Consider the following 12,777-nt stretch of genomic DNA (forward strand, 5'->3'; position numbering starts at 1 on the left):
ACCGCGACGCGGGGGGGCCGCGCTCGCCCCCTCCCCCAAATATCCGGGCCGCGCTCGCCCCCCGGGCCCCCTCCCACCGGGGAGAGGAGGGGCCGGGGGTGGGGGCGGTGGGGGTGCCGCGGGCGGCCTCCCCCTCCCCGGACCGATGCGAACCCGCCCGTAGCCGCAGAGCCGCGCGGCGGCCCCCCCCTCCCCCGCTCGCCCCACAGCCGCTCCGTGAGGGGCCGGGGGCTGCGGGGCGGCCCGACCTCCCTCCGCGCCCTCGTTGCCCTCGCGCTCCCTGTACCGGGACCCGCTCCCGGCACGACCCGGGGCAGGGAAGGGGCCGGAGGCGATCCCCGCGCTGCAGAAATGCCCCTCTCGGAGGGACCCGCGCTGGGGGCCGAGCCCCGCTCTGCCGGGGACCGCGGGGCGCGATCCCGGAGGCACCGCTGCGAGCGGGCTGTCCGGTGCTGAACCTCCCCGGGAGCGGCGCGAAGGGCTGCCGTGCCAGCATCAGCACCGTGTTCGCGTCCTGCCGAAATGCTCTTTCAATCTCCGAAGAATTTTTGCTTGCTTTTGAGGAAATACTCCCCCACCCCATCTCTGCACACACACTTAGAGAGTTCTTTGCTTTGTTACAGACGGCGCATTTCTAAAGCTTTCACGGGCACCTTTTAGCCTTTATAACATCGAGGCTAATTAAGAATCCTCGGATGACCTATTCACGATCCTGTACTGTCGCTTAAACTACTCACTGGAAAACACTGAACTTAGCACACACAGGAGCATCTCGAGCTGTAGTGCTTTCCAAGGGCTCCGACCTCGCACTGCAATCAAATGGTGGTGGGACTGAAAAAGTCTTCTGGTACTGATGTGCAAATGAGCACAATGAGCTTCCAAAGGGCAGCTTTTTTTCACGTTAACACTTAAGGCCGCGCAATGCCCTCAGTTTCTGCCCTGGATTTCTCTTGCTTTTGATGGAAGCCAGTTACACTGCAGGTACCTCCAGTGGCTCTTTACTGCTGCACTATGGATGCACACTCTGAGATACAAACGTGTTTTTGGAAATTGGAGGTTGTCTCAGTGCTAGCGATGCAGGGGAGCAGAGCTCACATACACTGCCTTACACAGATAATGCAGTGCCCTCATCCTGCAAGCCTGCCCGTGTGTCAGGGGAACAGAGTTGTACTTGCCATAGTGAAGAAAATGATTACATTTCAGCTTGCTGGCCAGGCTGCATGTACACACGGTCAGAGCAGCTAAAGGAGCTGGAATTTGCTGATCTCTCCTAGTGGCTCTCCGATCAGTTGTGTGCCTTCCCCTGATGGCTCATACCAGCTTATTAATTTGCTTTCTTTTAGTCCCCAGCCCCCTGCCACGGTTCCTGCTTCCTATTTCAGCTCCCCCCTTGCCTGCTCTTTGTCTCCGCGCTAGGCAGGGGGAGGGGGGCCCTGCCGCCCTCACTGCACTCACAACTTTCTCCAGTTGCCAGAGAATGTTCTGGTTTCAGCTTCCAGCCCTCCCGTTTAAAAAGCCCCATCCAACACACTCTGCTTCCTCAGGTTAATGCTGTTTACCCCAAAGCACGCGATTTTCCCCAAGGGACCCGCCCACACTCCCGTCGGAGTGCTGGAGAAGCGTGCCAGGAGCTCACACTGCGTCCATGCAGGGTGCAGTGAGGGATAACCCCAACGCTCCCTGATTTCCTCCCCAGCAAACACAGGACAGCAGCACAGCCACCAACCCCAGCACTTCACTGCTCTCGGACAGTAAGGGCTGCATCTTTAGGTTCTTTCACCTTTACCATGCTGCTCTCCCCCGCCCTTATGGCTTCACCCACTTGTCTGAACTTTTCCCAAGCTACTCCTGCCCCAGGACATGAGCCTATCAAAGCAATCATTCAGTTGGTACTTGCTACAGTGTAGCCAGATTTCTTCTATTTACAAGTAACCATACAATTTCTGCTTTACTAAGACAAAATGTGTACAAAAAGACTGGGAGGATGAAGTTCCCTAAGTGCGATGTGATGACTAAACGCCATTTCCCCACACTTAGCTATGCAAGCAGACAGGTGTGAGTGCCCATGGCCTCATCTGTCACCAAAACTAACCAGTTAATATCTTGAAGAGCAAGTTCTGGACAGTGAAAAGGAGTCTTACACGTGAAGAAAAAAATTACATTTTCACTATAAAGAATTCCTTCCCCTTTCCAGATGATTCCTAACCTACTTTCTCTCACATCTGCTGCACCTGGACCTGTTGAACTTCTTCTGAATTCCTCTCCTTAAAGAAAGGCATCTCCCTCGGCTACTTTATTCAGCTTCTCGCTGCTTCCTGTCTCACTTCAGCTCATGGGGATTGCTGAGCTGTCCCTAAATGTCTTGCAGCTGTTTGGTCCCTGCTGAAGTGCTCTGACTGGTATCTCAGCAGCACTGGAAATCCTTTCTCTCTGAACACGTGTGTACCACTTGGGTACACCATGCACTGCTCACTTTGCTGCAGATCAGTTGCTGCTGCCCTTACTTGGAAGCACTGACCTAAAAGTACGAACACTGCTCTGAAAGTAACGCCTCCTATTTCATTTTGTTGGCCCACAATGCTAGGTGTGGGTGTTGGTGGTACAGCAGTAGAGACAGAACCTTCCCACCAATATTCCATTGCATCCTGTTGCTGTGTGACAGATGGCAGCAGAGGGGCAGTCTGACAGAATGCCATCTGACATGGAGGTGCGCATGAAGCAAAGGTGTGTAACTGAATTCCTCCATGCAGAAACAAATGCACCCACTGACACCCACCAATGCTTGCTGAGACTTTCTGGAAACCAGAAGGCAGCTGTGAGCACAGTGAGGGGTGGGTGGTGCATTTCGGCACTGGTGACAGTGGCACTGGGTGTAGATTTTTACAAGCATGGCATGCAGGCTCATGTGAAAACACGCAGCTAATAGCAGTGACTGTGTTAACAAATAACATTTTTGTAGCTGAAAACTTGCTCTATGAAACAGTGCGATTGTGCATTCTGTATCTGTTGTTGTTTCCATGGAAATAAATAGGAGGCATTACTTTCAGAGCAACCTATGTAATTTGATCTACAAATATGGAGAAGCAAAGAAAGATTTTGGGACTGCTGCTATCTTTCAGAATAGTCTAAGGATATTCTTTAAGAAAGCTAATCACTATTCGACACTGCTTGTGATACTAAGATAGAAAATAGTATGCAACAGCACTTGTGCCAGCTAATTCAGCCATACCAATCATTTCCTTTTTGTGCATGCCACAGAAATATATCACGTTGGGCATTTCATGTCACACCTGCAAATTTCAGCCAGTAGCTGTCATTTTTTCCTGAGCTTTCACTTGAATTTTAATTAACTGAGACCAACCTAACAAGCAATTAATTCATTCAGTGCTTGTTGATTATTCTTCTATTTAGTTTTTAAAATTCACTCTTTTTTTTTTAAACTAGGAATCGTCCCATGAGAACGCTCACTCCAGCAGCACGGACTCAGCCTTGGAGGCAGCACAGTTTCCTCTGCAATCCAGATATGGGCTAGTGATTTGCCAGCCTTCTCCTTCAAAAGCAAAAAACCCTTGTTTAAAAATACCTGACATTTCACAAAAACTACAGCAACTGCTAGCAGAGAGGGATATGATGCTATGAAAAGTATGCAGTGAGAGTTATTCTGAAAAGGGGAAATTGCACTCTTTGCTTTTCCTCTTTTTGCTCACTCTCCTCACGGCACTGGGTGTTGTTTAATCCATCTGTTGCATGGCATTCCATGACAAAGTCTAAGGAGCTGATGCTAAACTGCAGAACGTTTTGTTGTTAATCTCATTTAAAGCAGCCTTTGAAGCCAACCTTTGCTACTTAATCTCTCTTTTGTTCCCCTCATTTCTTCACTCTGCCCATCTTAGCCTACTCTAGACTGTCTGGAACCAACCTGAGCCATTCAAAGACTGCTTCTCTGAGGATCTGGTCAAAATGGAAATACAACCTGGGCTTCCTGTTGGTCTAACAACTCCCCATGCATCAGGCATCCATGTGCAGCGACTTTCTCATGTAAAACATACTTTACAATGCAAACCCAAGCATGCAATGCAAGTAGTGAATGTTTGGTATTTACAGACTACTAGCTAAGTTACTGTGCTGCTCTGAGGACAACTTCTACATAAAAACCAAGTAAACAGGCATAAAAAAGTTAGTTCAGGGAGACAACTGAGAACCAATACCCAGTGTTTCTTACAGGATTCAAAATATAACTCTCAGTCTATTGCCTCGAGATTCAAAGTGTAAATTGCATCATTTTCTAAAGACCCTTCCCCTCAGGCAGTGAACATAATGGTTCCATTCAGGACTCCCCACTCCGTACCCAGGTCTCAAAATCATACCTTCTGACAGGAGCTGCTCAAAATCTCATTCCTCCAGTTCATCACCATCAGCCTGAAATTGTTTATCTCCTCTTCAGCACCATCAGTTCTTCTGTGAAGCATAATAACAGTGTTGGTTAGTCACCAGTTCTCAAATCAGAGTACAATTCACACACACACAAAACTTCAGTTTTGCAAAACTGCAGAAATTGCAGGAAGAAAGAAGGAAGAAAAAACAATAACAAAAACAAAATCTTAAAATTAACAGGTATCCCTCACCTATCAGCCACTCTTTTTTTCCAAAGGGAACACCAGCAGGTTGGCTACAGTCTCAAACTCATAATTTTTAAAATCCTAAGTACTGAGGTCAAAGTCACCATTTGATACAGATCATTTTTTTTTTCCAGAAGGCTGCTGAAAATTGCTGATTAGATGTGAAATTTCAAGAGCCTGTTTCACCTGCACTCTCGATTGAATTTCCTCCCCGCCACCTCCCTGCCACTTCTTAAATCCTGCAGAAAATGCACATTATCCCCACCACTCAGCTGGAAATGGAGTCCCCCAAAGCCCACAAACACATACAGCCTTAGCACAGCTGTTTCCAAGCACATGAAACCTACGGTTTCTGTCCTAAGGTGAATTACCAAAACCAGGGTGGCAGTTCAGCTAAAAGGAGTTTTTCACTGTGCTGTGAGTAGACATCCTATCTATAAGTCACCAGAACAGGAGTTGGAAAAAATACAAATACCTAAAATATCTCATTCTAAGTAATCTTTATCAAAGTAAAATCTGTGCTATTTTAATGGCATATTCATGACACAGGAGGTAACACAATTAATTTTAAACTCAGTTTTTACTGTGTGCTTTACAATAAGACCTACAAGTCACATCTGACAATGCCTGTTTTGTATCCCACCTAAATAGAACTCTCACCCAAGCTAAGATGATAGCTGTTCCAGAAATAGTGTCAGAATTTGGCTGAAGAAACTTATTTAAGGTTTGACAGAAAACACACTGAATAGATTTACTACTCAGTTCTCCTGCTGCACTGATCTACAGTTACACTTGCAGGGCAGAGCTCTGGAAACATTAACGTTTCAATCATTTTATGGCAATTGCACATTCCTGTTGTCCTGTTGTTCCTGCAAAAAATAAAACTGAGGTACAAATAAAGGAAGCGGCTTTTCAAAATTAATGAGTCAGCAGGACTGAGCGTGTAGAATATGGATTTCCGAAACCCATTTTTACTACATCCTCCATCTTTCAGATCTTGCTAATGAGGTATGTGCCATTTCAGTCACATCCCTGCCACTGTAGCTCACTGAAACACACATTCCTAGTTCTTCTCTATTCCTGATTCCACACAGGGTCATGTTTCTTAATTGTTTGAGACAGCTTTTATTTCACATATAGTTCTCCTGAATTTTCTGAACACCCTGGGGACTACTGCTTCACCTTACTAAAAATATTATTAGAGAAGCACTTAAGTTATATACTTTAAGTTTATCAGTTAGAAATTCATGTGACTCCTTGATCATTCGTTTTTTTTTCCAGCACAAATCTGAACCTTTTTGCTGCATTGCCTCACACAGCAGGCAGGCAAACACCCAGAGCTGGACTGCACAGCTGCAATGCAATGTGCAGCCTTGGGACATAGACATCCTCCTTCACTTTGACTAGATTTTCTAAATACAATTATCTCAATTAAAACAAAACAAAACAAAACAAACAAACAAAAAAGCCAGATTAAGTACTCCATCTTGCATCAGTGCCCACTACTAAGCTCAATTGACCTTTCAAGTATATCTCAGTCTCTCGTAGCTCTTTTCATTTTCTCTCATGCTCTCTTGGGGATGTTTTTCCTCTTCTGGCATTAAATCCTATTTCATATTACTATTTTCCTTGATTTTCACTTTCCTGACTGAATTTTATTACAAACTTTTATAATTTGCAGTCCATTTTCCAGTTTTGACTGGTACCCTCAGAGGATGCCATTCATCCACTCCCAGTAGCCTCATTTCCAGTTGTCACATCCAACTTCCCATGTTCTCCAGAGAAAGAAATAACATAAAACACCTTATATTCAAAAAAATCATGAGAGTCATCGCAGTAAATCTGTTCACCACCTGGAACTAAGCTCTCCAGAGGTCTCTTTCAGCCCCTAAAACTGCATAAGCCTTTCTGAAGCTTAATAGAGGGTGCTCTTACAAACCAATATACTTCAAGTACTGAACTACTTCAAACATTCAGACCAGTCAGAAACTGTTTTTTTGGCTGGAAAAATAATTGGGCAAATGATCTCAATTAAACTTTTATTCCTTTCAACACTGAAAGAAGATTGTAAGTGCCTCAGGTCTTTAGAGGACCTTTGCTTGAGTAGCTCTCTGGAAAAAAAAAAAAGGATTTAAGTCTATATACCAAGCAGTTTTGTCTTCAGAATATTACTTATTGACGTCTCGGCTCATTCATCCCACACTTGTAAAATTAATTTAGTTAGTTACAATATATGAGATCTGCAGTTAGACTGTGAAAACAACTAATACAATTGCCAATATCTTCTGCAAATGCAGAGCTTGATTAAGCATCCCACACTCGCACTTTTCTCCATGTTTTTCCTGTTACCAAACAGGACTACAAATGTGAGGGACTTAAAGCTGAACACGGCTGTGGATCAAATAATCAAATTCCACCTGAAGTGAGAAGGAAAAAAATTAACACCAGTACTGAACCTGCTGTGTCCTATGTTAAAAACCAATATTGTTCACAAGGAATAATTAGAATCCCATGAACAAACACATGGCGGTAGGTGCACTCCTATTTACCCTAGCTTACCTGAGCCAACATTACCAGGAGCTGTAATCCCATTTTATTTGAGATTCTATTTCAGTAAGCTCTTCATAAGCTCATATTAATGACGGTTCCTACTGTAATGGAGCTCATGACATGAAAGATGGCTTTTTTTGATTCAGACGAGACGAGAAGGAGAAATGGAGAGGAAGAATGATAACAAAGAGCTGTGCAAAGAACTCTCTCGGCTTTTCTTCTTACCGTAGGTCAAGCGATGTGTAACAATTCCACAAGCAAAGTTGTGGCAAGGTTAAATTCTGGATCCTGCAATGCTCAGAATCCTGGCTGGTGGAGCAGGAGGTTCTGCAAGCATCCTTTTAAATGCGTCTATATAGTGCTTGGCAGAGGTTATTTTCTCATTAAAAGGCACGTTCAATTTTACATGTAGATTTTTACAAGCGAGTGCAAACATCGACTCCCTCTCCTCTTTCTCCCCCACCCTCACACGCGTTCCCGCCTTTTCCCTCACAGCGCTGCACGAGGCGCCACAGGGCGCGCTGCAGCGCCTCCGGCTCGGCTCGGTTCGGCTCGGTTCGGCTCGGCTCGGCTCGGCTCGGCTCGGCTCGGCTCGGCTCGGCTCGGCTCGGCTCAGGGAGCTTGCAGGCACACTGCCCGGATAGCACGCGCCGCCGTCCGTTTCCCGCCCACCGCTTCTCGCGAGATCCGCTCTCCCTCCCACGAGAGGCCGTTGTGCGCCTGCGCGCTGCCGGCCGGGCCCAAGGAGCGGCGTTGCGGTGAGGCGGCAGGTGCGGGTGCATCGCCACGATGAGCGGGACTTTGGCGAAGATCGCGGAGATTGAGGCTGAGGTAACGCGCCGGCCTTCTGCCCGGCCGGGCGGCGCGGGGTCCGGCACCGAGCCGCTCCGTCAGACGGCGGGGGGGGGCCTTCGGGGCCCGCCCGGCGGCTGAGCGCTCGGTCCCGCGCTGTTGCAGATGGCCCGCACGCAGAAGAACAAGGCCACGGCGCATCACCTGGGGCTGCTGAAGGCGCGACTGGCCAAGCTGCGTCGGGAGCTCATCACACCCAAGGGAGGCGGCGGCGGCGGCCCGGGGGAAGGTGCGTGGGCCGGGCCGCGTTGTGCCTTTAGCTGGGGGTTGTGGCCCTGCGCGGGGCATTGAGGTGAATCTGGAGAGTAAATAAAAATTCTGCTTTTCGGCGGGTATAACGGTGCGTTTGCAGATCTCGAGGGGTTTTCGCGAAGCGGACGCCTGACTCTGTATGTAAAGGTGTGTCTGGGGGAAGCTGTGCTCAGGGCAGCTGGCTGAGGTGCGGTGGTGAAGGTGGATTGTGAGGCCTGGGTCCTGCTTTTCGCCTTTGCCGTCTTTCACTCCAGCAGTATTAAAACTAATGGTGGGATTGCACTGCAGAGCCGTAGGAGTTGAGGAGATGGCCAGCTTTAGGTGCTTTTTCAATTTTTGTTACTTACTTGCAGGTTTTGATGTTGCAAAGACGGGTGATGCCCGCATTGGGTTTGTGGGTTTTCCGTCAGTGGGAAAATCTACTTTGCTCAGTAATCTTGCTGGTGTCTACTCTGAAGTGGCAGCATATGAGTTCACTACACTAACTACTGTGCCTGGAGTCATTAGATACAAAGGAGCGAAGATACAGGTGAGATCTTCTGATGTCTGTGAAGATAAGACTGTATACAGAGATGTGATGGTATCAGGGCAGAATAGCCTCGTTTGGTGTTACCAGGTTGGAATTTATCTGTAAAAGTGCTTGAGAATACATTGGAAATGTTTCCATGAGGTCCTAATTTTATTCTGCTTTTTTTCCTGGAGAAAAGTTCCAGTGGTGGTTCTCATACTCTGAAATGATCTGTTCCAGCCTACAAATAGTGATAATGCTGTATGTAAGAATTAAAGTGGAAAGAATTTTGCTGTTTGTCCTGTTAAAGTTTGCAGTGAAGTCAGCAGCATAAGAAGAAAAGTAAAAGTAGAATCTATGTTAAAAATAAACATTTTCTTCTCATAAGTTCCTTTCCTTTCCTGATCAATAGCTACTTGATCTGCCAGGAATTATTGAAGGTGCCAAGGATGGTAAAGGCAGAGGACGGCAAGTCATTGCAGGTGAGTTTATTGGAGCTTGGAGGCAGCATCCAATACTGGTTCAGTTAATGTGCCTTATGAGAATGAAGTTGCTGTTTCTGACAGATTTATGAAGCTGGATTGTATGCTGGAATTTGGTTGCTCAGTGTGAAGCAGTAGCCATTGTCTTTTTGCTTTGTTTCAGTTAAACTCAGCAAACATGAAGTCATATGTTGACACTGCCTTGAAAGTCTGCTACCAATTTTAAAGGCAGATGAGAATCCTTATTAAACACAGATGCTGCTTTGTCATCCTTATGTAGCTTATTGTCATCCTTGTGTGTCTGAATGTAGATAAAAAGGAAGGTTTTTCCAGCATTTTTTATTGCACTGTGCAAGAAATCTTACACCAAACTGAAATAACCACAATGACCTGGGTTTTATATTCTCAGTCCACTGAGCTGTCTTATGTGCTGCTTTATGTCAGTGTGTGAGCATACTTTTTTGAGGGTTAACTTTTTTGATTCTCAGTTGCTCGAACCTGTAATCTCATTCTGATTGTTCTGGATGTGCTGAAACCCCTCGGTCACAAGAAAATCATTGAGAATGAACTGGAAGGATTTGGAATACGTCTGAATAGCAAGCCCCCCAATATCGGCTTTAAGAAAAAGGATAAAGGAGGCATTAATCTTACAGCCACAGTAAGTTGGAACGTTTCTTTAAGCAAAAAGTGCTTGAAAACGCTCTTCTGGAGAAGAGATGAAGAAAGCTCAGCGTTCCAGGCCTTGCAGCCTTGACACCTCTTGATTTTCCAGTTAATTGAATATTTAAAAGCATAGAAGCAGCCATAGGTGTAAGAAGCCAGAACTCTGCTGTGGGATTCAGGTACTCTTAGTTGGCTGAGTTTGGAATTAGTATTCAAGCAAGTTTCTGTTGAAATGTCCATCTGCAGCCATCAGTGGCATTGATGCTAATAAGGCTGCTATGGTTTAAATCTATTTTTCCAGTCCTAAGACTAACTGGCAAAATAGTTTGGAGGCATCCCTGCAGGCATTCAAGGCCAGGCTGGATGTGGCTCTGGGCAGCCTGGGCTGCTGGTTGGTGACCTGCACACAGCAGGGGGTTGGAACTGATGAGCACTGTGGGCCTTTTGAACCCAGGCCATTCTGTGATTCTATGATTCTGCGATTGAAAATCAGTCAAGTCCAATAACTTACAATGCAGCTGTTATTTCTAGTAACCTATATGCTAAGTGCTAGTATTATTAATTGTAAGACTCAATTTGATGGTAAGTTCTCCATTTGTTCTCACTGTCTGTACGTTCAGTGTCCTCAGAGCGAGCTGGATGCTGAAACAGTGAAGAGCATCTTAGCAGAGTACAAAATTCACAATGCTGATGTCACACTGCGCAGCGATGCCACTGCTGATGACCTCATTGATGTTGTTGAAGGAAACAGGTACTGTTGAGACCCTGCATTTGGTATAGTAGCAGTTAATATTCCAAAGAAAATAATTGCTTATGGATCTTCTTTCTGCAGAAGCTAAGCTAGCAACAACTGATGTTTAGCACCTTACTGTCCTTTTCAAAAATGATGCTTTTTGTTTCCAGTGATGGCAGTAGTGTATTGCTGCTAGGCTGCTGTAGCACTGTATCCTTCTCTTTGCAGGGTTTACATCCCATGCATTTACGTCCTAAATAAAATTGACCAGATTTCCATTGAGGAACTAGATATCATTTACAAAGTACCCCATTGTGTACCAATATCTGCCCATCATCGCTGGAACTTTGATGATCTGCTGGAGAAAATTTGGGACTACTTGAAGCTAGTACGAATGTGAGTCCTAATTGCTGCACTCTGTGTAAGGCTGGGGTTGAATAACATCTTAAGAAAGGGTGAAAGATGATCGTTCTGATATGCTTTTCCACTAACTTAGAGCTCTAGCTTTCAAATGATTCTTTTGTCACTGAAAAGTGTTTAATCTGTAAGTCAGAGATCATGCTGCCCTTTGCTGTTGTGTGATTGAGTTTCCTATCAGTCACAAGTGCTTTGAACTTCTTGTATAGGGATTAAATGAAGATCTCTGAAACTCCCAGATATGTTTTAAAAATCCTGAAAAAATGGACTTTGTGTCAAATTTCATGCAAAGTTGTTAATATTAGAGGTATTCCTCTTTTCCTGAGTGACCACGAGCTGTCTCTGAACAGACCTGAATTGAGTTAATCTAGCATTCTGGATATTTTTACTATAAAATATTACAGGTTTTCCTCACTGTTAATGCATCTCTTCAGGTGAATTTGTGAACGAATCGATTACTGCTCATAGTACAGCAATTTTAATCTTCTGAATGTATCCATCTTCTTGTGACAAGATGAAAAAAAAAGATACTGTAAAAAGGAATTTAATATGCCAGGTGTCTGGGCTATAGACAGTAAGCTTTCATTCTAATATACACTGAGCTGTTTGCCAAAAATAAACCCCAGAGCCACAAATTACAACCACCAAACTGTAGGTAACCTCTTCAGCTACCCAGGTTTTGTCACCTTCTAAGCAACGATGGAAAATTCACCAGTGATAAACCTTTTGCAGTTAGAAGGGAGAACCTGCTTACAGGCATTGGCTACTCAGATGCATTTTCAGCTTACAAACACCAGCAGACAGCATGTCTGTTGTCACCATGAGCTTGGTGAACTCTGCACAAGCACCTGGTACAGCAGTGCCCATAACCTATGAAATTTCATGGAGATTTGCAAGAGGAGGTTTTGGCATTGACTGACTGCTCTGTGTTACAGCTACACCAAACCTAAAGGGCAGCTCCCAGACTACACCTCTCCTGTAGTGCTGCCTTACTGCAAGACGACAGTGGAGGACTTCTGTATGAAGATCCACAAAAATCTTATTAAAGACTTTAAATAGTAAGTATTTTGTGAAGGAATGATTGCTGGCAAGTAGAAGGCAATTAGCCTGATGCTGCGTTCTTCCATTTGTTTATAAGTCAGAAATAAAAATGGAATTTAATTTGGAATGTAGAAAGCAATAGATCTCCCTGCAACTAAATCTAATATATAAGTTGTTATATTTGATATTTCTCTGCCCTTTCCTGGACAAATTTCCTCTCTGGTGAAAATGCTTTTATTTAGACTAGAAAGCAGCAGTAGATGCAGTGTTATGGGCTGCTGTCCTATATACCCGAGTGTTTTGGATGACTTCATACTTTGTTTTGATCTGCTTGTCTCTGGTTCACATAGACCACTCATCCAGGTACTTATAGGAGAACAAAAATAGCTCTTAGCATTGCTTTCTGTATTAGTGATGGGACAGAAATAACTGCTGTTAGGCTCTGCAGATTATACTTCTAAGTCTCCTTAATTTGATTTTTCTTCCCCCTCTTTCAGTGCACTGGTCTGGGGTTCTTCTGTTAAACACAACCCCCAGAAAGTGGGCAAGGACCACACTCTTGAAGATGAGGATGTCATTCAGATTGTGAAGAAATAAAACTGCTCTCCCACGCTTTGTCACTGTGCCTGACTTTTCATTTTCCAAATGGCAAGGAACAGA

The 12,777-nt window shown here is 45.1% G+C and overlaps 1 protein-coding gene across 1 annotated transcript; it reads left to right on the plus strand.

The window, feature by feature from the left end:
* Nucleotides 1–7,861: 7,861 nt before the first annotated feature.
* DRG1 (developmentally regulated GTP binding protein 1) lies at nt 7,862–12,732 on the plus strand. Its single transcript, XM_052689319.1, has 9 exons — nt 7,862–8,000; nt 8,127–8,250; nt 8,627–8,802; nt 9,194–9,263; nt 9,752–9,921; nt 10,547–10,677; nt 10,888–11,055; nt 12,012–12,134; nt 12,615–12,732. The coding sequence occupies exons 1-9, from the start codon at nt 7,959–7,961 to the stop codon at nt 12,712–12,714; spliced, it is 1,104 nt and encodes a 367-aa protein (XP_052545279.1). The 5' UTR covers nt 7,862–7,958; the 3' UTR covers nt 12,715–12,732.
* The last annotated feature ends 45 nt before the right edge of the window (nt 12,733–12,777 follow it).

The sequence above is a fragment of the Tympanuchus pallidicinctus genome, unplaced genomic scaffold (genome assembly GCF_026119805.1).
Source record: "Tympanuchus pallidicinctus isolate F22 unplaced genomic scaffold, pur_lepc_1.0 scaffold25, whole genome shotgun sequence".
NCBI lineage: Eukaryota > Metazoa > Chordata > Aves > Galliformes > Phasianidae > Tympanuchus > Tympanuchus pallidicinctus.

Bases quoted from the DNA above. Each gene is read 5' to 3' on its own strand.
- DRG1 (XM_052689319.1), top strand. From the start codon at position 7,959: ATGAGCGGGACTTTGGCGAAGATCGCGGAGATTGAGGCTGAG. The intron at 9,922-10,546 runs GTAAGTTGGAAC...CTGTACGTTCAG, and splicing joins GCATTAATCTTACAGCCACA to TGTCCTCAGAGCGAGCTGGA. The intron at 12,135-12,614 runs GTAAGTATTTTG...CCCCTCTTTCAG, and splicing joins CTTATTAAAGACTTTAAATA to TGCACTGGTCTGGGGTTCTT.